Source organism: Sinohyriopsis cumingii, chromosome 9 (assembly GCF_028554795.1).
Source record: "Sinohyriopsis cumingii isolate HCF-2022 chromosome 9, ASM2855479v2, whole genome shotgun sequence".
In the NCBI taxonomy this organism is placed as follows: domain Eukaryota; kingdom Metazoa; phylum Mollusca; class Bivalvia; order Unionida; family Unionidae; genus Sinohyriopsis; species Sinohyriopsis cumingii.
This window is the reverse complement of record NC_142969.1, coordinates 120,309,229-120,330,740: the sequence shown is the minus strand read 5'-3', so window position 1 is coordinate 120,330,740 and position 21,512 is coordinate 120,309,229. Positions and strand designations below refer to the sequence as shown.

Here is a 21,512-nt window from a genome sequence, read left to right as displayed (position 1 = left end):
CAGAAAAAAAATGGTCTGAAGTTTTACATAACTTAATCAATTGTCAAAGTAACACCTATCACATCTCTATAGGCAAGCCAGAAGGAAACAAATAAAATGTATCGACCTATCTATTCTGTTATTTGACAACAGAAGCATTTTGAACGCTAAATTTAAAATCGACCAAAGAGTCAGAATTTCTAACTATCAACGCTTTTTTTGAAAAAGGGTTACATTCATTAAGTTATTTAGAAAATGTTTAAAATCAGGCAAGTAATTCTGGACGATTCAGTTGTTTACGAACTGAAGGACTGTAATGGAGAGGAAAGACGATATTTTATGGAAAAAAGTTATATCTTTATGACAAATAAGATTATAGATACAAAGTTGTATAAATTTATAAAACGAAATGCACGAATGGTAAAAACATGTTCGGGTTAATTGAACAAGATTTATTCAATCGCTCAACAGATGGAAATTAGTTGAAATATTATGCTGTTAGATAAAAGACGTGACTAAGACGTACATCTCCAACGGCGACGACTGTGAAGATAAGTGCATGAATAAAAATATCTCAAGGCATGAAAACTTCTTGAGAATAAAAGGGTTTTGTTGTGAGACGAACAGTGTACTAGAAAAATAGCCAACTGTACATTTCACAGTGTGTAGATATACCTAATTGAAAGATAAAAATGTTCCCGTGGAACTTGCATTTGACATTTATTAGTAATTAGCAAAGAAAAATAACTATAAGTGATATCATCAATAATGGTGATATCAGGTATGCATAATGGTGATATCAGGTATGCATAATGGTGATATCACGTATGCAAAAATTGTATACAATTAATTAGATAAAATTAGTACGACATTGGAGAAAACGAAGACATTAGAGACATTTTTTTTTAAAATTAAATGAAGGTGGACAACGAAGTTAATTTCACATTAAGGTTATTTTTTCTTTTAAATAACTATTATTTGCAGCTTAAAAAAGTTTAATTTTACATTGTAAATTGTGTTGACAATGTTTTTGTTCTGTCGACATTTTGTTTGCAGGTAAAAGCTATATTTATTTTCCAAAAACTTTGAAATATTCAGTAGTGTGGCTATGATTCTGCACTTGTGTGTCAGGTGCTGATTTTTTTCTCTGGTAAACATATATGTGGAATCAGGCAATCAGTTGTAAGGTAAGTGAGAATCGAATAATTCTTCAGTTTCTCCAATATGCAAGTTTTCTGTAACATATTTTACTACTGCAAATGCCTGTTGAAGACTGTAAAGAACCAATGAGTAAAATATCTAAGACAGCTTCACAATGGCCTCTCAAGTAAAATATTTCGCTCGAGTTTGTTTCTATTCGATGTTATTGTTATATTTAGACTCTTCTTGTTCTTTGTTTCAAAATTCAGCTTTGGCTTTTTAAAAATTATTTTGAATGTTAGGGAGTTAGTTTATGCTTTTTGACATTTCATTGCTGTGTGCATACACATAAAGTCCTGAGGCATTTAAGATTTTTTTTTTTTATCTTGATACAAGAAGAAGATGAAGAAGAAGAAGAAGTAGAAGAAATAAAATTGGTCTAAATATGAAAATATTGGATTAACAACATAATTGCAAATATATTACCTAAATAGGAAAATAAAATAGTTCCAGAAATAATGTTACCACTTTAGAAATAAAATGTTTTATTAATTTTCTCCTACTTGGGCATTTGAACAACTCAATTAGCAAAGACTTCAATAAGAATTAGTAAAAGATAAATAAAAAGCAGTGGAAACTGTTTTTGTTTCAAACGAACTGAAATGAGAAATAAAGACACGGTCAAATAGATAGTTGTTGTTATAGTTGTTATAGTGTTAAACGCCATTTTTCAGCACAAGATAGGCTATACATGGCGGCCAGTATTAATAGTGGAGGAAGAACCTGGGAAAACCCAGGAAAGAACAAACACATGTAAAATGACTGCAAGTAGCTGACATATCAATGGGGTCATGTGCTTGCTTTCCATCTCTCATAAAAAAAAAAACATTTTAAAGTATCTCACACATGTCAATTTCACTTACCTTTGCATCCATACATTTTAAATTTCACAAGTTGAAATCTTTCTCTGTTCGTCGGTGCAATGAAATCTTATAAGAGGAGCGATGACAGGTAGGTAATAAAAATGATCAATATTTCATTTTAATGCCTACAACTTTAGAAAATGCCAGCCATTCAAGTGAAATTGTAGAGTTGTCAGACTTGGAAAATTTAAAAAGTAAATGTTAAGATTAGTAACTGCATTTAAGTGCATCAGGAAATCTTTGTGAAACAATTTATGTTATTTTTGTTTTCTTGTTAATTTCATTCTTATGCTCATTTGTATACCTTTAATCGTGACGTTTTTGAAATTTTATTTGCGTTCATGATAATACTTTCAATGATATTATTTAATATCAGTCTTTACATTGTGACTTTTTGTTCAACCCATTTGCTAGTTTCTTATAAATATTAACATATTTAACGATCCATTTATTATGATGCTATTATTTTATTTTGTGGCACCTGTCTGTTGCTTGAGTGAGGTTATCACTATGATGACCATTGTCACTACACTAGGTCAATACTTTCTTATATTACTTTTTAAGTTATTTATCTCCTGGCTGCCTGATTTTAGTAAATTCATCTTTTTTACCTGTGAATGAATACATAATTTCAGGATATTTAACAATGTAAAATACTTTTCTTATTACATTTTTATACAACACCTTTTTTATCTTAATCAATCCTGAATTAAGAGGTTTTGACCTTAATGCACTAAACTTACTAATCAGTATAATTTTCAGCTCATCCTTGTAAATTCCGTGAATGTTCTTATTAATTACTGGCAATCCAAAGCTGTTGTCTTTGAATCGTCACTAGTGTAAAAAAATGGTGTAGTTATTCTTCATGCCTTTGCAAAAGTGCTCTATTTTAAAATGAACACACGATGAATCAGTCAAGGTAATCAGAAGTCTAATTTTCTTGCAGTATTTTTTATTTAAAAAAACTTGCAATATAATTTGTACATGAATTGGTTGGATAATCATAATTTTGTAAACCCTTGGTAAATCGTTTTTGTCAATACAATTTTCTTGTTTTTCAGACTGACTAACACTAAGATGTTATCTTTAATTGTTCTCTCTGCAGATGGAAAATTATTTGGCAGTTATTTTCATCTGCACATATTTAAACTGTTATTTTCTTTAAATTCTCCATCTGTTTCCCAAGCATTGTTATTCATCAATTGAAAAACGTTTTTCTCAAAAACTTATTTTGTTTTTCATTTTGCTTTAGTCTTATGTTCCATTAAATGTATGATTGTAGGCACACATGTGATGAAATAAGGGAGCTGCATATTTCAGTTTGAACTCTTACTGTATATTGTTACAACTCAATGGTCTTAAAATAGGCAACATAAAACAGCAAAAATCAACAAGTTTTGTAAACTGAACAAATAAATTATTTCCCTAGAATACAGTGTAAATATTTAAAAAGGACCTAACAGTATTGTGAATTAAATCCCAATTAGTCCTAAATGTTCTATCATTAGTCCAAATGTATGACGTACCAACTGAACTCCAGCGGTATTCCAACTAAATTCCATATTGAATGTGTTGATGTATCTGTAGTCTATATGTACTAATGTGCCAATGGCCTGGAATGTGGTGATGTGTCTTGTCTTTTGATGTATCACAATATTATTCAAACTTTTCCATTTGTGAATTCACTGTAATTCCAAATTAATGTCCAAGAATATTATTGAGTACTTTATAATTCCAGTGAATAATATGTTGAATAAATAAATCTATCCAAATTAAAAACTAAACACAACAATAACACTGATTCTGCTTTGGACATTAAGGCAAGAATGAATAATCCTAATATAAACAAGATTATATACCCCTCTACCTGAGGTCGCAATTATCATTTTCTGGAAATACTCAATAGGAAGTTTCCTTACTGGAAGTTTCTATGGTCAGAATCAAGACTATCTTAAACTCAAACTGAAATAAACATGTTTACAATTAATAATCTGAATATTTAATCTATACTCGTATAGAAATATTAGCTATGTATTATGTTGTTTACATTATAAATGTAATTCGTCATGTACACCATTAACTTGATTTTGGACAAGGTCAAGTATAAAATACAGATATTCATAACATAATTATTCAGAAAAGCCAACAAAGAATACAAATATAAATAGCAATATTAAAGTTAAGATTTCCATAGTGAATGGCATATTTCATGTGTATATACATCCTAGTTTTGCTACAGTGGGTTATGTAACCTTGTATTGATTTATCAACTTCTTCTGAAGCTTTGGCAATGATTTTTATCTAGAATTATTCTGGAGTTGAACTGGCAGCATTTAATAAAATCCTGCAAGAAATCTTCAATCCACCTCTAAAATACATTCAATATTAGCCATTTTAAAATTTCACACATCATTTATTATATCCATTTGACCATCGGTCACCCATTTAAGACTTTTACCTACAAGACATATATTGAAAATCCCCTTATTACAAATATTATTAGTTTCTAAGTATAAAATGAGTGACCTTTGAACTTTCCTACTCATCATCACTGTCTATGTTACCCTCTTAATCCCTCTTGGATTGCTTTGGCACATCTAAGGGAATATAGTCTTTCTCAAATATGCAGATTATTTATTTTGCAAACTGATGCAATTTTTCGGTCAATTTTCCATCACTTACATTTGTAGTCAGATGTTCTGCAGCCTGTCCCATGAATCTACAAACCTAATTATCCTATAACTAATAATTTTTTTCTCCATCTTTGATGATGCTATCCACTCTGAAATCCTACTAAAAGAAATAAATTTGCATAGTTGTTCAGTATGATTTTTACCTCTTCATCACGAACATTTTTAATCAATCTTTAATTAACTGATGACCATCATAATTAGACCAGTTATGAATAAACTATAGTTTTATTATGAATATTTAAAATTCAAACTACATTAAGTGTTAGAGTTCTTAACTTGACCGTTAAATGATCATGGTATCGAATTTTTTTAAAATGATTTTTCTCCCCAGATTTAACGTACAGAAGATGTAATTAGTAGACATACATAAATATTTTACAGTGAAGTGGAAACATTGTACCGTCACTCGTGGTGTTGACAGTTGTGACAATATAAGTGTCCACTTCATGAGTGAAATATTCTTTACTAGCTACCAGAAAAACTGACTTCCTTTTCATTATATATTTTATAAAGCAAAAAGTTCTGAATTGCTCTATAAGAATCATGAAACTTAGTACCACATCATTAACACAAATGACAGGTCCCCGTGACCTACATTTCATATTATACTGGCTTAGCTTAAGTTTTTGCCTTCATTGTACCACATACACAAACTTGTAATCATGCCAAATACAATGTGTAGCAAAGTTACAATTATGAAGAAAGCACACATTTGAAGCAAAATATTGCTCTGCATGTAAGTCTAGAACAAAATCATCTAATTCAAGTTTCCTAGACAATTAAAACAAATTAATATATTCCATTAGGGTTTTGTGTGACCTCAAAATTAATCAACAAAAGATATAAAACATTAGTTTACAGAGGCACTGATTGTATTGATGTATTGAATGATGTGTTGAGTACAAGCCTTGCATGGTGCAACACAGTGGAAAATGCCCAAAATGACACTAGAGACATATGACGCAAATAATTGCTACTCTTGAAAGTTTCAAGAAATTATAAAGTAACTGAATGTACTATGAGTCACTGCAAATATGTCACTCATGAATCCTTGAGACTCATATTACCATATGCTGTGTGTCCAAAAAATTATCAAGAAGCCCAAACCATTACTCAAAAGTTGAAAATCTTTAGCACATAAATATTTGTAGGATAACTAGCTACAATGTCAACAAATATCCTCAGGAGTTACATCACTGAAAAGTATTCAGGGCGCTAACTTGCATTTTTTAAAAATTCTTTGACCTTGGTTTTTGACCTATGAAGTTTAGTCATGTCTACCTTGGCAAAGTTTCATAAAATCTTCCTAAAATCCTGCAAACTTATGGGTTGGATGACGAATGTTAACAGATGAATGGACAGACAGATAATGCCATAACATAATAAGCTTGATGTAAGCAAACGTAAAAAATAATGTATGAATCATTTGTGACTAAAATACCTATTGTCTGCAAAATAGGAGAGAAAAAGAATTTTAACACAGCAAATAAAGCAATATTTTACTATGCATTTCTTAAAGAGATATTGAAATATGTCAGTGGGAGAAAATTAATATCACCAAGGTGGTGATAACACTTTTAACACCAAAGTTATAATATCACTTTTGGAACTACTTTGTTTTCCCATCTAGGAAATATATATGCCCTTTTTTATGTTATTCAAACTTATATTTTGATATTTAAGCCTATTTCACTTGTCTCCTTCTGCTCTCTCTCTCCCTCCCTCAGGATGAACAGATCTTAAAATATGTCATAAATTTATGTAACAAGTGGTGAAGTGCGATCAAAAATGCTTAAAACCATACTCTAAACAACAAAGCATAGGCTTGATTTCGACTCATGTTTTTAAAATAAACATGTCAAAATCAATGACTGAGCTTACGTGACCTGTTTTTAGTTGATATTCTGTGACACTCATGCAGTGCAGTCTACTCAGTCATTTATGAAGTGTTGGAAGTAGCAATAACAAACTTGTGCTGACAGCCAGATAGATGCTGAACAACAGACCATCCAACAAAGATGTTCTGGTCTATTACCAGTATAGCTAGTGAATAAAAAGCAACTTGCATGAAATTATAGCTTTATTAAATATTTTGACTGCAATACATCGGTATTGTAATCCACATTTGTGTTTACAGATATCCAACAATCTTTAGATTGGACACTGTGACTGTACCCCATTTGCATCAGGTGAAATAGGCAAGTGTGTTATTATTAAAAATGCAGGTGCAAATAGTTCATGGCAAAAAAATAATATATCTGTTAAGCTCTGTGTATCCAATATTTATTTACAAGTGGTGTACAGTTTTATGAGATCCTGACCTATAATATATTGGCCCCAGTGATTGGGTATAAAGAGATACAACAATAAAAATAATGTTCTTTTCCATGATATCAAAGCAAATGAAAAAAATCTGCTTCAGGAGTTACCCACCCCTAGAAGCCCAGATTTACTTGATGGCAGTCATAGCCTGTGTATCTGCTAGTAGTGCAAAGTCCACACATCAGTAATTATCCTGATTAGCCACAACAGCTGAGGTCTCACAGGAAATGCATTCAGTCCATGCATCTGTAATTATCCTGATCAGCCACAACAGCTGAGGTCTCACAGCAAATGCATTCAGTCCATGCATCAGTAATTATCCTGATTAGCCACAACAGCTGAGGTCTCACAGGAAATGCATTCAGTCCATGCATCTGTAATTATCCTGATTAGCCACAACAGCTGAGGTCTCACAGGAAATGCATTCAGTCCATGCATCAGTAATTATCCTAATTAGCCACAACAGCTGAGGTCTCATAGGAAATCCATTCAGTCCATAGATCTAATACCTGATAATTCATATGTAAAACAACCTGTTAAGAGTAACATGTATAGTCATTAATATGGAAATTTTACAACTCAACAAACCCCCTTTTGGAAAAGGGTGAAGTATTTATTGAGATACACCCACCCCCACACAAAGTTTTGATTCTTTGTAGGATAGTATGCTTATGGCATGTCAAAATCTCTTGTCATTATAAGTAAAATAATAAAACGTAACCATATCCTGTGTAAGATAAATATAGGTCACACTGAGCTTCTTTTGCTGTATGGGAGTGGCACTAACTTCAAGTTTATGATTCTAGCACGAACAGTGCCTGAGAAATGAACATCAAATACAAAATTTAAACAATGTTTCTGAAGTATAAATTATGGGTCATAATGACCTACCTTTGGAAGAAAGGTGTAGTACAAGGAGCAAACCCTCACCACGTTTTACATGACAGTATGTACACAATAGCAAAAATATTGATATGTTGACATGATATGAATGCAATGCCTTGGCCTAAGCCAGTAAATTGTGATCTGTAGGTCACAGAGACCTTCATTTGTTGTAGGAGTGTGGTACTAACAGAGATGCATGCAATCATCTAATTCAATGATTCTCACATTTAAATCAATGATCAATGATTCTAGTATAAAACATGCATTAGAAATAAACTTAAAACCAAAATTTTAAACTAAAGTCAATGCAGTGTAGAACAGAGTGACCTATATTTGTGATGGTGTATTACTCATCAAGATGCATCTGCTAATCAAGCTTCATGATTACAGGTATAGCAACAAAAACCTAAGTGGTCAAGACCTAAATGCAAAAACGTAACCTAAGCAAGTAAAAAGATATGAAATGTAGGTCACAGTGACTGTATTTTGGTGTAAGGATGTGATACAAAAAGAGGTTCAAATAATTATTTAGTTCATGATTCTAGCATAAACAGTGCTTAAGAAATAAATGTAAAGCAAAATTATAACCAAACACAGTGACATGTTAAATATGGGTCATAGTGACCTACTTTTGTGATGATAGTGTAGTAGTCATCAAGATGCATCCTCTTACAAAGTTTGATGATTAAAGTTATAACAGTATACTAAGTACAAAATACCTGATCTAAATGCAAAACAATTACTAACAAAGAATGCACAAATAATGTACATGTACACAGATTGACTCTTTAGCACTCTCCCCACGGGGTAGGTTCCATAAAACCCACTCCAGACTGTTGACTAGTTCCTGGGATGAAAGAACTGTTGAGATGCAGAGTGGGTGACATGTGTATATGCTTTTGTATGTGTGGATGCTAATGCCAACATGTGTATACAAGGTGCAATAAACTTATGAGGTCATGGACTAAATGGAAAAACTTAACTAAGTAAATACAAATAACGTACAAGTTTCCTCCTCTTATCCCCATCCCAAGGGGTAGTTGCTGTGAAACCCACTCCAAACTGGTGCCTAGGACTTAGAAAGAAAGACTGGTTGAGATGCATACGCTTTTTATGTGTGGATGCTGATGCCAAAACTGGGGGCAGTACAATAACTCTCCTTTGCATCTCACAGACAACTTACTTAAATCTTCTTTATAAAATCTCAATAGTATCATATAGCACGCCTAAAAAAAATGGCAGTTCCAAACTGATTTAACACACTTCTGGGAGTTGGGAACTCTCCCTATAGGGTTAAAGAGAAATCCTAATAATAGTTTCTCATTCTGGATCACACTAGCTACTTGCCGTTCATATTTTCTGAAAGTGACCAAACAAAACACGTAAACATTAACATAGGTACTATCTAAAGATCACTGAGAAGCTTTGCATGGAATTCTACTATTACCCAATAAAACAGAGCCTTTCTTATATTTAAAATCATTCTGGAAGACTGCAGAATAAACCTCTATGATCAAAAACACAAATAAGCACATTCAACTTTTATACACACACAACAGAAAATAGCTTAATTCCATAAGTATTAATGCACATAAAGGGTGTTCCCTGAATTTATATAAAAATGCTATTTTCTTGAAAGAAAATTATCCCTACCAAGTGACACAACCAATTCAGCTATTGCAAAAAATGGAGATAACTCCCACTAACATTTTATAAGAAATGTTACATATTGTTTAAGTTAAATCTGCCTTAAAACAACCACTGGTGATTTCCTTCTTTCTTTTATATTATGTATATGTGAGGTGTATACAATCACAAAAACACAAGGAAGGATTCTTTCACACAATATGACTAACTGATATGAAGATTTTAGTGCATGTATACTAAAAATATGAGCAAACTTTGCATATTTTAATGATGGAAAATGTATTCATAGTTTTCAATATTATCTGGGAAGGGGTTGGGTGGGAAGATATGTTCCCTGACCTGGCTAGAGACAGTGCCATTGGCAACCACAGTCTTGAGTATTTGAGGCCAAACTGAATTTGCAACTCTGAGTACTCAAATCATAAACTTGATTCCTGCTGCAGCCCTTCTTGTAACATAATAATGAGTGAAAAAATTAGCAGTCATAAAGGTTCTATGAGTAAGTAACAATCAAAATACAGATTTCTGTAAACTTTTCATAAACAATCTTATTGTATGAGTCTATTATAGGGCAAATTCAGTGTAAAAAACAATAAACATTTATTTTCTCTTGCAGATGAATGCTGACGTGAATTTCACTCAACAAAGAATATGTCACATTTGTACAGGATTGCATATGAACAAGAAATAAAGGATTTTCAAGAATATGACTTTAGTTCTACTTGTATGTTCAAAAGAAAAGTCTATCTTCGTTAAAAAGACTGGCTTTGTCAACAATGTCTGTGAAGGGACAACACGTACAGGGAAATAATCTAAAGCACTGTAGCTGAAAAAGCATCACAGATAACAGAATTTCTTCCCCAACCATTACTCATCCCTTGATCACTGCAATTGGCCTGAGTTTGAAAGTCTTCCTGCTTATTCCTGCCGCATGGCCTGACAAAAAATAAAAAAGACATTTTTTAAAATATATTGTCAAAAAGGCATAACTGACAAACCAAGAAAATGTGAACAAACTGGGAGTGGGGAGGGGATAAAAGTGGAAACTTCAAAAGAAAAAAACAACAGAATTTGAAATTCATCTCTCCAAATATCCAACAGCAGTAAAAATAAAAAACTTTCTAAAAAGAACAGTTTAGGAATCACTGAAGTTGTGGAGAAGTACATTGTAAACATAAAAAACGTGCACACATGCATGCATACATGCATCAGCATGTGTACACAAACACAGACACACACATCAATTTTGTGTCACTGGTATTTGACAGTAGGGAAGGTAAAATACAGCAATTGAATTAAACAGAATTTTATTATGAGTGTGATACATAAAAGGTTAAAGAGCAACATTTTGTGCCTGAATTGGAAAGGTATTATGTTAAAATTATATTTCTAGCATTACTGAACCAAACCTGGTCTATTTCAAGTTTTGGTGCAGAGATTTCCAATATCAATAGTTGACGTTTTGTGCAAAATAATTCATTTATGTCTAAGATGTCTTGGTAACAATGATGCCAGCTTTAATGTAGAGAAGCACTGCTAGGGCATGAAGTGTCAATCTACTTAGTACTAAATACGCAAGAATACTAGAAATAAAATCAGTGCATATCAGAAGTTGTCCTATGACCTTGAAAATTAGGTCATCACCAGAATCTACTAAAGTCTTGGGATCCTAAAACATCCAACTTGCTCAAAGTCACAGAAAAATCAGGTCTGGGTGACCCCCAACCATATCCACCCTCACCCCTATTCCAAAGACATCTGTATATCAAATTTGTCCAGTTTTATCAAAACATATTGAAGATGCCTTGCAGATGTCTTTTACTTCACACCAAGTATCCCCCAATGGCTTTGAAAACTAGATCAGTCATCACAGCCTAATTAGGTTTTAGGACCTTTCCCTAGACATCTACATATTTAATTAAGACTGGTTTTGTTTAAACAAAATGGGGTATCCTGCTTATAGACTGAACAGATCTCTTATCTGTTGCATGGTGTAAACCACAATGGAAACTGAACAAGTTTTCAATGGGAGACAACTCCAACAACTTGCCAACTCCATACGAGTTTGGCCTTCCAGAGGATGTTAACTGCATAGCACAAGGAAAGTCAAAGAAGGCAGGCTAACTGAAGCAAGTAATATACACACTATGCAGTACTAGTGATCTTCATTAGAGTAACACTCCTACAGACTAACAGCCACCATAATTTTATTATGTCTTCCTCGTCTTAAAAAGCTACCAACTTCTACTGAATTCCATCAAAGAAACCTTATTTTTATCACACACACACTGAAAATAGAACTGTTTCTGTTACAAAGTCTGGGTAGAAAGATAACTCTACAAAGAAGTAAGAAGAAAGACTGAATCTGTAATCTCAATTTAAGAATCAGTCAATTTTCCTAATGGTGTGACAAACTCAGGCCTAATTATCAAACACTTTGCACAACTAAAATTGGATTACAATCAGGGTGAAAGGTCAATGACACAGAGCACACAAGGTGTGGACCTGAGTAAAGTTTCATCAAAATATCTACTGGGGTTAACAAGTTTCATCCTGGATAAGGTAATAGGCTACTGGCTATAATCTCTTGTTGACAGCTTGACCTTGAGGCAGGATATGACCATGAATATGCAAGACACTATCAAGTCACAATATATAAAAGGCTAAAAATATTTTCATTGGTTCAAAGGTTATACATGGATAGATCTCAATGACGTATTTTCTCTCTTGCCATGACCTTGAACTTGACTTAGGGAGTGTGGTTATGGTATGTGTACCACTATCTAGTCATAAAAATAACTGGTTGAAGTTTCATTGAGTTTTTTTCATGGTTCGATTGTTATGCACAAGACAAGGAAACAAATGAAGAGTCAACTTTTCCTTTTATGTGACCTTGACATACAGTGGCTGCAGTTATGATGTATACATTATATAAAACTGACCACCATTCCATTATAATATCTTTGGCTGTTCAAAAGCTACACTTCACACTTGGATAAAAATCACAAAATTAAATTTTCCCTTGCCATGACTTTGACCATGAGGCAGAGGGTGGGGGTGCTTACAGATTGCAACATTTTGTCTATATTTGATAAATATAACTGGCTAAAGTATCATTAAAATATCGTCAGTGATCAAAAGCTATACTCTGGACAAGGATACTAGTCACACAATTGCATATTGCCTTACCATGACCTTGACCAGGAGATAGGAACCATGGCTATGGTACACAACAAAACCAAATGGCCACACTATATCGTTGGTCAAAGTTTCACAAAATTTTCACAAACCCATACCAAGTTATGCACTGGACAAGCAAATTTCAATGGAAGTATGGACAATACTACAAAATAATATGCCTGACTTAATGGCCATATAAAATATTATTTTTTCTTTCCAAAATTAAATCATGACATCCCACTCATTTTTCCTCAAGTTTATGATTTTAAATAATCTATAAAACTTAGATGCAATCACAATGAAAAAACATAAGTTTTTCTGTCTGTTGAGATTCTTAATAAAAAATATGTTAACTGAAAATTAGCATGTACCTACTTCATATACAAAGTATTTTTTGTCAGTGTTTCAATGTCTGATTAAAATCACCGTTTGAAATGTAAAGTAAAAAATGCAACTTACATGTATCAACCACATCTGTAACGTTTTTATAGGACTCTGGTGCCTGAAATATAAACAAGGGTAAATTCTGCTGAGAGAAAAAGGGGACAAAAAGTCTGTGGCTATTTAAGCTATGTAACACATTAAACTGAAAGTTTCATATATTATCTTAAGAATGGCTGTGTTAAGTATGAAGACCATACTCTGTTTTGTTACAACCTGGCAGAAAGAACCAGTCTGATATGGCCGAGGGATAAACCAAGGTTTTCTAGGCCAAATGTATTCAAATCCCATATAAAACAAGTTCTTTCCTCAGATTATAAACAAATCGTGTATGCAGTTTTGTATTTACTGCATACCAATCTTGTGCCATCCAAATATTTCACTACATACCCATTTAACTTTATATAGCTGACCTGGCATTCAATACAGATTTTGAATCTGTGATTCTGTATAGTGCACCTAAAATTTTGTATTGCACAAACAATCTAAAACTTGAAATATTAAATATTAGTCACTTATAAAATATCAGGAATGAATAAGCCATATCGAACTAGTTCATTCTACCCACTCAGAACAAAACATATATAGTTTTGTCTATGTCTCATATACATGTACACTGTCAATGGAATTCAAACAAATGGAGATTTATACAAGTTTGGTTCAGATGTATCACAAGCTACTGACATGCAGTGAAAGCCCCTAAATAGGTCTAATCTGGGTGCCCTTAAATAGGACCAGTCTGGGTGCACCTAAATGGGACCAGTCTGGGTGTACAATATGGAAATAATGGTTGGAAGAACCATACTGAACATCAAATTAACCATATAAGATTAAATGAGAACTGTAATAAAATCAGAAGATAAACTATCTTTGGCTTGATTATTTCTCAACTGCCAAAATGTAATGTTTCTAATCCTATATTTCACTGTAGTCTCTCTTTCATGCTGATGTCTATTTGAAATTTTTTATTAATATTATTATTATTATGTAACTGTTCATAAAATTCTGATGATTATAGCAAAAATAATACTTCAGCTAAAAAAATCTCCTATATAGTTATTCCAACCATCCTTTAAAGTGGACAGATAACTGTTCATCGGAAACATCACTGCTTGGTATGTTAACCAAAAATAATTTGGTAAGAATGTAGGTTGAAACTGCTATACTATATTGTATAAAAACATAATCTGACCATAGTTACAATATATTATTTACTAACCTCTTCCATAACAAGTTTAGGGGAGGCAACTCTAATGCTGATTCCTTGCTGGTCCAGTGCATTAAGAACATCCTGGAAGTCAAGATTACGTCTAGATTTGGCTCTGGAAAGTGCTCTCCCCTGCAACAAAAATGAATTTTTATAGTTACCAAGCTTTCAAGAAACAGTAACAACTACTTGATACTACTCATGTCAGGCAACTCTTTCTGTATCATATGATGCCAAAACTTACCTTTGAAGATATACACCTCACTCTGAAAATTTAGAGCCCATCCTCTGTGGAGATGGGGAGTCAGAGGCCTGAGCTATGTGACTGCATGGAAGAAAATTAATAACTGAGAAAACAGCCACAATCCTCACAACTGGTCACCTCCCACTGGTAACACAACACCAATGCCAAAAAGCTAAGAACTTGGTGGGAAAATACAACACAGGAAAAATTAACTCTTTAATCGTTTCATTACTAGACGGTTTTGTATAGAAAGGAAGATCTTGTATATATACAAAAATTGAGTAAAATATGTTTTTTCAACAATACTTACCCAATCATAATATATTAGCAGTACATCCATTATTTTGCAAATGGAGCCCTGAGAAGCAAAAAAATACATCACAAATTTTGGCATAATTTAGCAACAAAACTGCTCAAAAGTCAGCAGGTTGCCAAAGAAACCATCAGGTAAGAGTGGTCTCCAAATCTCATTTATTCATCAGCTGAAGCTGATGTGAATATTCTTCAGGGATACAACAGCAGATAAGGCAGTTCAGATTCTGGTGACATTTACACAAGGCATACAATCCTGAGCCATGACAGGCATGGCTGAATGCCATGTGCTATCTATGTCTCAAGGCCAATACTGGGGACACAAAAAAAAACTGATCACTTTACTCCACCCCAGAAATCAAAGGTGTGTTGAAACTTGTGGGGTCCACAGCCATTTAGCATCTATTGCCCAAGCCTGGTAATGGCTACTGTCATATATTTTTGAAACAGCCAGTACCAGGCTGTGAATGTGTTGCCAGTATTTCCACCACTATTCTAGATGAGCCGCCATAACAAGTCAGTGAGGTCCCAAAGTTAAAGCTGTAAGAATCAAATCTGTTTGCAGTAATGAGGGCTAAGGCAGGGCTGGCACCAAGGGAGAAGCGCATGATGCCTGGATTGCTGAATCTTTGGAATGGACAAGCTTTCTGATATCACGGATTCAACTAGGAGAAAGCTGCTAATACTTATGGTGCATCATGCCATGATCATTCTCACAAAACAGTTGTTTGGTCATGACAGCCAACCACTCATTCTCAGACCAGTTTGAGTACTTACATTTACAAACCCATCCAGAGACCATGCAATAATTATTTGATGACCCAGAGCAATAGTTCTCAAACTTTTTTTTGCAGACCACTTGAACATTGCTGAGGGTCCCAGTGAATCACCTAATGTTCTTTCCTAATGTTGATTGTCCAATTGGAAACTATTCCAACCATCTGCGGACCACCTGAATGGAGTTTGTGTACTACTAGTGATAAAGATCTGCATGAATAAGAGCCATGATGAAAAAAAAAAACGTATATTCTGCTTTTCAATATATTGTTGTTCTGTAGCCTGAATGGATTTACAATTTATACAACACTTTTGTTTACCTCTTATAAATTTTAACTCTATTGTGTATAATTTAGGAATTCAAATCTAAGCCTGAAAAGTGAATAGTGACATTTAATTCTCTAGAAAGTTTTTCTCTTAAAATTCCTTTTAAAGCCCCAACAAAAAATCCTACACTACAGTGTCTTTCTACAGTTACATCAGCATAATTTAAGAGGGATAATTTATTGTCCCCCTTGTTTAAAACAATATCTCTTTTATTTTACAAATACAGTATAGGAATATATTATTAAGTTAACAATAAAACTTACAGCTCCATGACAGGTTGTACCAAATGTTTCCATCATGCCTTGTTCTGTCCCTGTCAACACATAGCTGCAGGTACCCATTGTACCACCAATCAACACCGGCTGACCCGTCAACTGACAATCAGAAAATAAAGATTAAGAATTTTAATCCCTGTGTTTATTTGATTTGTTCTCCTATCTGAACTCAAGACTAATAAAAAAATGTTACAACAGATTTTGATCATTTATTTGGCCTCCTAAGTAAATTGGATATGGTGCAACCTATTTGCTAACACTGCTACGGGTAACACCCGTTATAACGCGATGCTCAGGGTCCAAAGAATAACATCGTGATACAAGTACAACTTGTTTGCTAACACTGCTATGTATATACCAGAGAATTTGTTGAAAAAGCAATAAATAGATTAAAACAATATATATAAATGGGTAGGTAGGTAGGCAGCCAGACAGACAGACATTAGTTGATAGAACCTGTACCTGATAATCCACTGGAATGAGTGGGTGGTGGGGAGGGAAGGCCCTGGTAGACCCCTTCCTGTGGATTAAAAGGGTCTTCTGTTTTCCATCTAGAAAGTGCTCTTCTACCTTGGCAATATTATGGGACACATCATAGATCATATGCATGTCAAGGTCATCAGGTGTGGTGTCAAACATCTTTGCAAAAGCCTAAACAAATGAATATAAATTAACAATATATTACAGATATATGTAATAGTCAAAGTTCAATTTTATCGAGTAATTAAACATTCTGAAAACTTATAATGATGTAAAGAAAAATAGATTGTTAATAATCATTAAAACTTTGTGAGACTGGGTAGTGTGAATATCTTTTAATTCCTGCATTTCTAACTCAACATGCATAGAGACTATTTGTGATGTTTGGTCCCTTTTTTTTCACTTGCTGAAGAAAAGATTTTGTTGGTTATCATCATAAAGGAAATATCAGAATCAGTTTAAAGAAGAGTACAATGAATGTTGCACTATATGCCTGCCCTATTTCACAGTCCCGTATGCATGCATTAGTATGTTTTACTCTAAAGATTAAAGACCAAAATCTCAGTGACCATGCCCTTCCTAAAAGCAACAGGATCTTATCTGGCCCTAAACATAAATAACTAAATTCTACTGAAAGAAGATTATATAAAAATTTCCATCTTCATTGTGAGTCATTTTGACCTTTAAGATGTACAACCCAACATCTGGGTCATATTTCCTTCCAAATAAGCAAACCCTCTTAAAAGTTCGTTGCTATTACATGAAGCATAACTAAGTTATTTGAAAGTGACCTTTTCCAATGCTAGTGGCGCAATGGCCTTGACCTTGAACCTTAGAACTCAAAACCCTGCCCATTGTTTCTCATCAGAGACAGATAAAATCACTAAACTGTCATGCTAAGCGCAGTGTTAAATGAATGCTATGAATTAAAATACATGGTACTATTACTTATTACTAGAAATAAATGATCATATACTAGATATGTCTTTAAAAAGGTTGAATTTTGAAATGAACTGTAAGTACTATTAAGCATAAAGGCAGGCAATCAAGACCAAAAACTGAAGTTCAAAATATTTGTGTACGATGACAACTGAGAAACAAGTTGTAGAAGGATAGATGGAATAAACTTCCCTGTGATGAGAAAAGTCTAAAGAATCTCCAAATTGGTCAAAAAGCACAAAATGGAAGGTATTTTCAAGGCCTCTTGTGAAAGCAAGCTCACCAGACACAAGTTGAAGTAGCAAATGGCAAGTGACAACATTTGGTGCCAATCCCTTTATCCAAGGAGAAACCAGTCTTGCCGCACTTCGATTTCAGCAAGCAGATGATGTTTTAGCATTTTTATTATTAAAACAAGTGAAAAGATGTGGTTAACAGCTTTTCTTGCTTGGGAGGGCTGTATTTGTGAGGTAGTGGATCTTTTCCTGATGTATCATGATTGGGAGTGCTGGATTTGTTAGGTAGTGGATGTTCTCCCAATTTATGATCAGAAGGGTAGGATTTGTGAGGCAGTGTATGTTCTCCTGATGTATTATGATTGGGAGTGCTGGATTTGTAAGGTAGTGTATATTCTCCTGATGTATTATGATTGGGAGTGCTGGATTTGTGAGGTAGTGTTATGTTCTCCTGATGTATTATGATTGGGAGTGCTGGATTTGTGAGGTAGTTTATGTTCTCCTGATGTATTATGGTTGGGAGTGCTGGATTTGTGAGGTAGTGTATGTTCTCCTGATATATTATGGTTGGGAGTGCTGGATTTGTGAGGCAGTGTATGTTCTCCTGATGTATTATGGTTGGGAGTGCTGGATTTGTGAGGCAGTGTATGTTCTCCTGATGTATTATGGTTGGGAGTGCTGGATTTGTGAGGTAGTGTATGTTCTCCTGATGTATTATGGTTGGGAGTGCTGGATTTGTGAGGCAGTGTATGTTCTCCTGATGTATTATGGTTGGGAGTGCTGGATTTGTGAGGTAGTGTATGTTCTCCTGATGTATTATGGTTGGGAGTGCTGGATTTGTGAGGCAGTGTATGTTCTCCTGATGTATTATGGTTGGGAGTGCTGGATTTGTGAGGTAGTGTATGTTCTCCTGATGTATTATGGTTGGGAGTGCTGGATTTGTTAGGTAGTGTATGTTCTCCTAATGTATTATGGTTGGGAGTGCTGGATTTGTGAGGTAGTGTATGTTCTCCTGATGATTGGAGAGTTTCCTGGCATTTAAAATTGTGACTGTGATGACACAAGGGGTGTTCTAAAGACAAAACAAACAAAAAAGCAGACCATGACTATTGTAAGCTCATAAAACTTAAGATAAATTTTTTTGAATACTTTTCCTGAAAAATTTCTGTTGCACGATAATTGTGCTATTGCCAGAAACATATTAATTCATTGCCCAAGTTGTATTGCTGGTCAAATATAATTTGCTCCAATGCATTACCAGCTGTTTTTAATGAAACTGCCTAATTCCAAGTCTGTAGAAAATACCAGTTACAATAAACAGTGAGAGATGTAAATAAAAAAGCAGTATTATTTTAAACAGTTACCAACCTGTCTGGCCAGGAAGGTCATGCTAGACCTGTTGACCCAGGCATAGTTGGCTGCAGAAGCCATTCCTTTCAGATAGTCCTGACCCTCCTGAGAATTGATGCGGGCACATGCCAGTTGTCGGTCATTAGTATCAATATTGTCTCGCTTCATCACTTTCTCCATCACCACAAGGGAATCTGAAAAAGATTTAAACTTAATCAGAAAATGAGTAATTGATCTGAATTCTTTTGCTATAACTTTTATATATATACACAGAAACAAAAAGGGAATGGGTACAGAACCTTGGGGGACCCAAAGTAGACTTTTATGTGAAATTACATTTCCAAAAAGTACCTACTGTCTTTATGCAATGGAGTAATGGAACAATGCTAATAATCTGCCATTACAGTTTTCAGTGTCACTCACATTACATATTTTAGAGCAATAACTATTTAATGGATCTGCCTTTATTTTGTCAATCAAGACATGGGTCAGACTATGAGTTTCATAGTGGGGGATAGCAAAAGTTTATTTTAGTTTTCTTGAAATAAATTTCATTGAGATTCCATTATGTTTTGGGATTTTGTTTCAGTCTGATCAGGATCAATATTTCGATAAAATGTTTCTTTGTCCAAATTTATTCAAGTAATTGACCCAGTCCATTTTTAACTATAGTACGTTTGAATGGATTCTGTGGATGAGTATTCTAGAATCAAATAATAACTTATTCATAAAGATGTTTTAATTTATTATTTCACTGAATAAATATAAGAAAAGTCTAATTGGTCTTCCATTATTCACATGACGAGATGTAATAGAAAGCTTTTGTTAAGGGTTGGCTACATGTAATATACAATTTTATATCCAGCATTGCAAATTAGCACCATAATAAGTCATAATAACTATCAGATCTTGTACTTGTATGCCAAAAATTGAAGGCATTGATGTGTAAACATTTTTTTCAACAAAGATGTTAAAATATAATCTCCCTATATAGAAAAGTCCACAAGGCCAGATGGTCATATAGTTTGTGTTAGTTTCCTCTCACCAGAAGTAAATACTCCCAGAGTGGTTTCCATTAAATGTCTTATCTAGATAAAACTGCTCTTTATCAATGCATACCACTCCAGTGGCCTAAGTGGTTAGAGATTTTAGAAATAACTGTAAATGAAATATCTTTAATTCTCTTTTCTTGTAAACACAAAGGCAACATTTTGTCAGTTCTCTGAGCTTGTTCTGTTCATAATTCTAATAATTATTGTGAACAACATGTGAAATCTGACAATATCTGAAGCACTCCATCAACCACCTTCATGTCTGTCCCATACATTACTGGATAATTCTTTAAGTAATATTAGTTTCTTTCCCCGCAAGTGTGGTTCATCATGAAGTTATACAGTATACTCTATTCCTGAGGTGACTTTGCGATGAATTTATGTTTGCTGTGAAATAATTGCAATTCAAGTTCACGACCATGGACCAAGCTCTACTAATTTAACCAAATATTCTAGATCAAATGCAACTGGTAATCATTCTGACTCTTACAACCTTAAGAAGAGGTGAATTATGGTACGTTAAAATCACTACCTATTAAAAGCAGGTGACAATGTTCCAGAAGTACATGTACACAAATATGCACATTTAAAAATGAAATCAACACTTGATTCAGCAATTCTCAGTTAACACATGCTCAAAACATGTTTTTGAAACTTATCTGCTCATGATAGTATTGCTGACAAGCTATCCCAAAATGTTCAGGGAAGAATACCCCCAAAATATATATCTTCAATTGTAACTTAAAAATTCTTTCATATTTGAAATGTATCAATTTATTTTTATGTTTATACATTTTACTTTTTAAAGACATGTTTAGATACACACATATATACATAATACATAAAAAAGTCATCTCTGGCACTCTCTTATATATTCTGTACATGTTTCTTTTCTTAAGGGAAATTGTAAATTTCAAATATTAACAAAAGCCATGCTAATATAAACGTAACCTAAATTCAGCCGCTTGTCAGTAAATTCTGATCATAGGGGTTACAAATTATTTTTTGGAGCTGTGATAGCTAAATGCATATTAAGAATGAAAATTATTGAAACCCCTACAAGCGTTAATAAACATCAAAGCTCACTTCCAAATATAAATAGC

General features: G+C 33.7%; 1 protein-coding gene across 2 annotated transcripts in view; it reads right to left on the bottom strand.

Moving 5' to 3' along the window:
* Positions 1–6,802: 6,802 nt before the first annotated feature.
* The window catches only part of LOC149792602 (RNA-splicing ligase RTCB), a 28,671-nt gene continuing 13,961 nt past the window's right edge, over positions 6,803–21,512 (bottom strand). For both annotated transcript variants that reach the window (XM_089971222.1, XM_089971223.1), the window contains 6 exons: positions 19,376–19,551; positions 16,815–17,003; positions 16,341–16,451; positions 14,430–14,549; positions 13,229–13,271; positions 6,803–10,525 (listed from right to left, as the gene is read on the bottom strand). In XM_089971222.1, the coding sequence (XP_089827348.1) occupies positions 10,461–10,525; positions 13,229–13,271; positions 14,430–14,549; positions 16,341–16,451; positions 16,815–17,003; positions 19,376–19,551 (704 nt within the window). In that variant the 3' untranslated portion in view covers positions 6,803–10,460. The remainder of the gene's footprint in view (positions 10,526–13,228; positions 13,272–14,429; positions 14,550–16,340; positions 16,452–16,814; positions 17,004–19,375; positions 19,552–21,512) is intronic.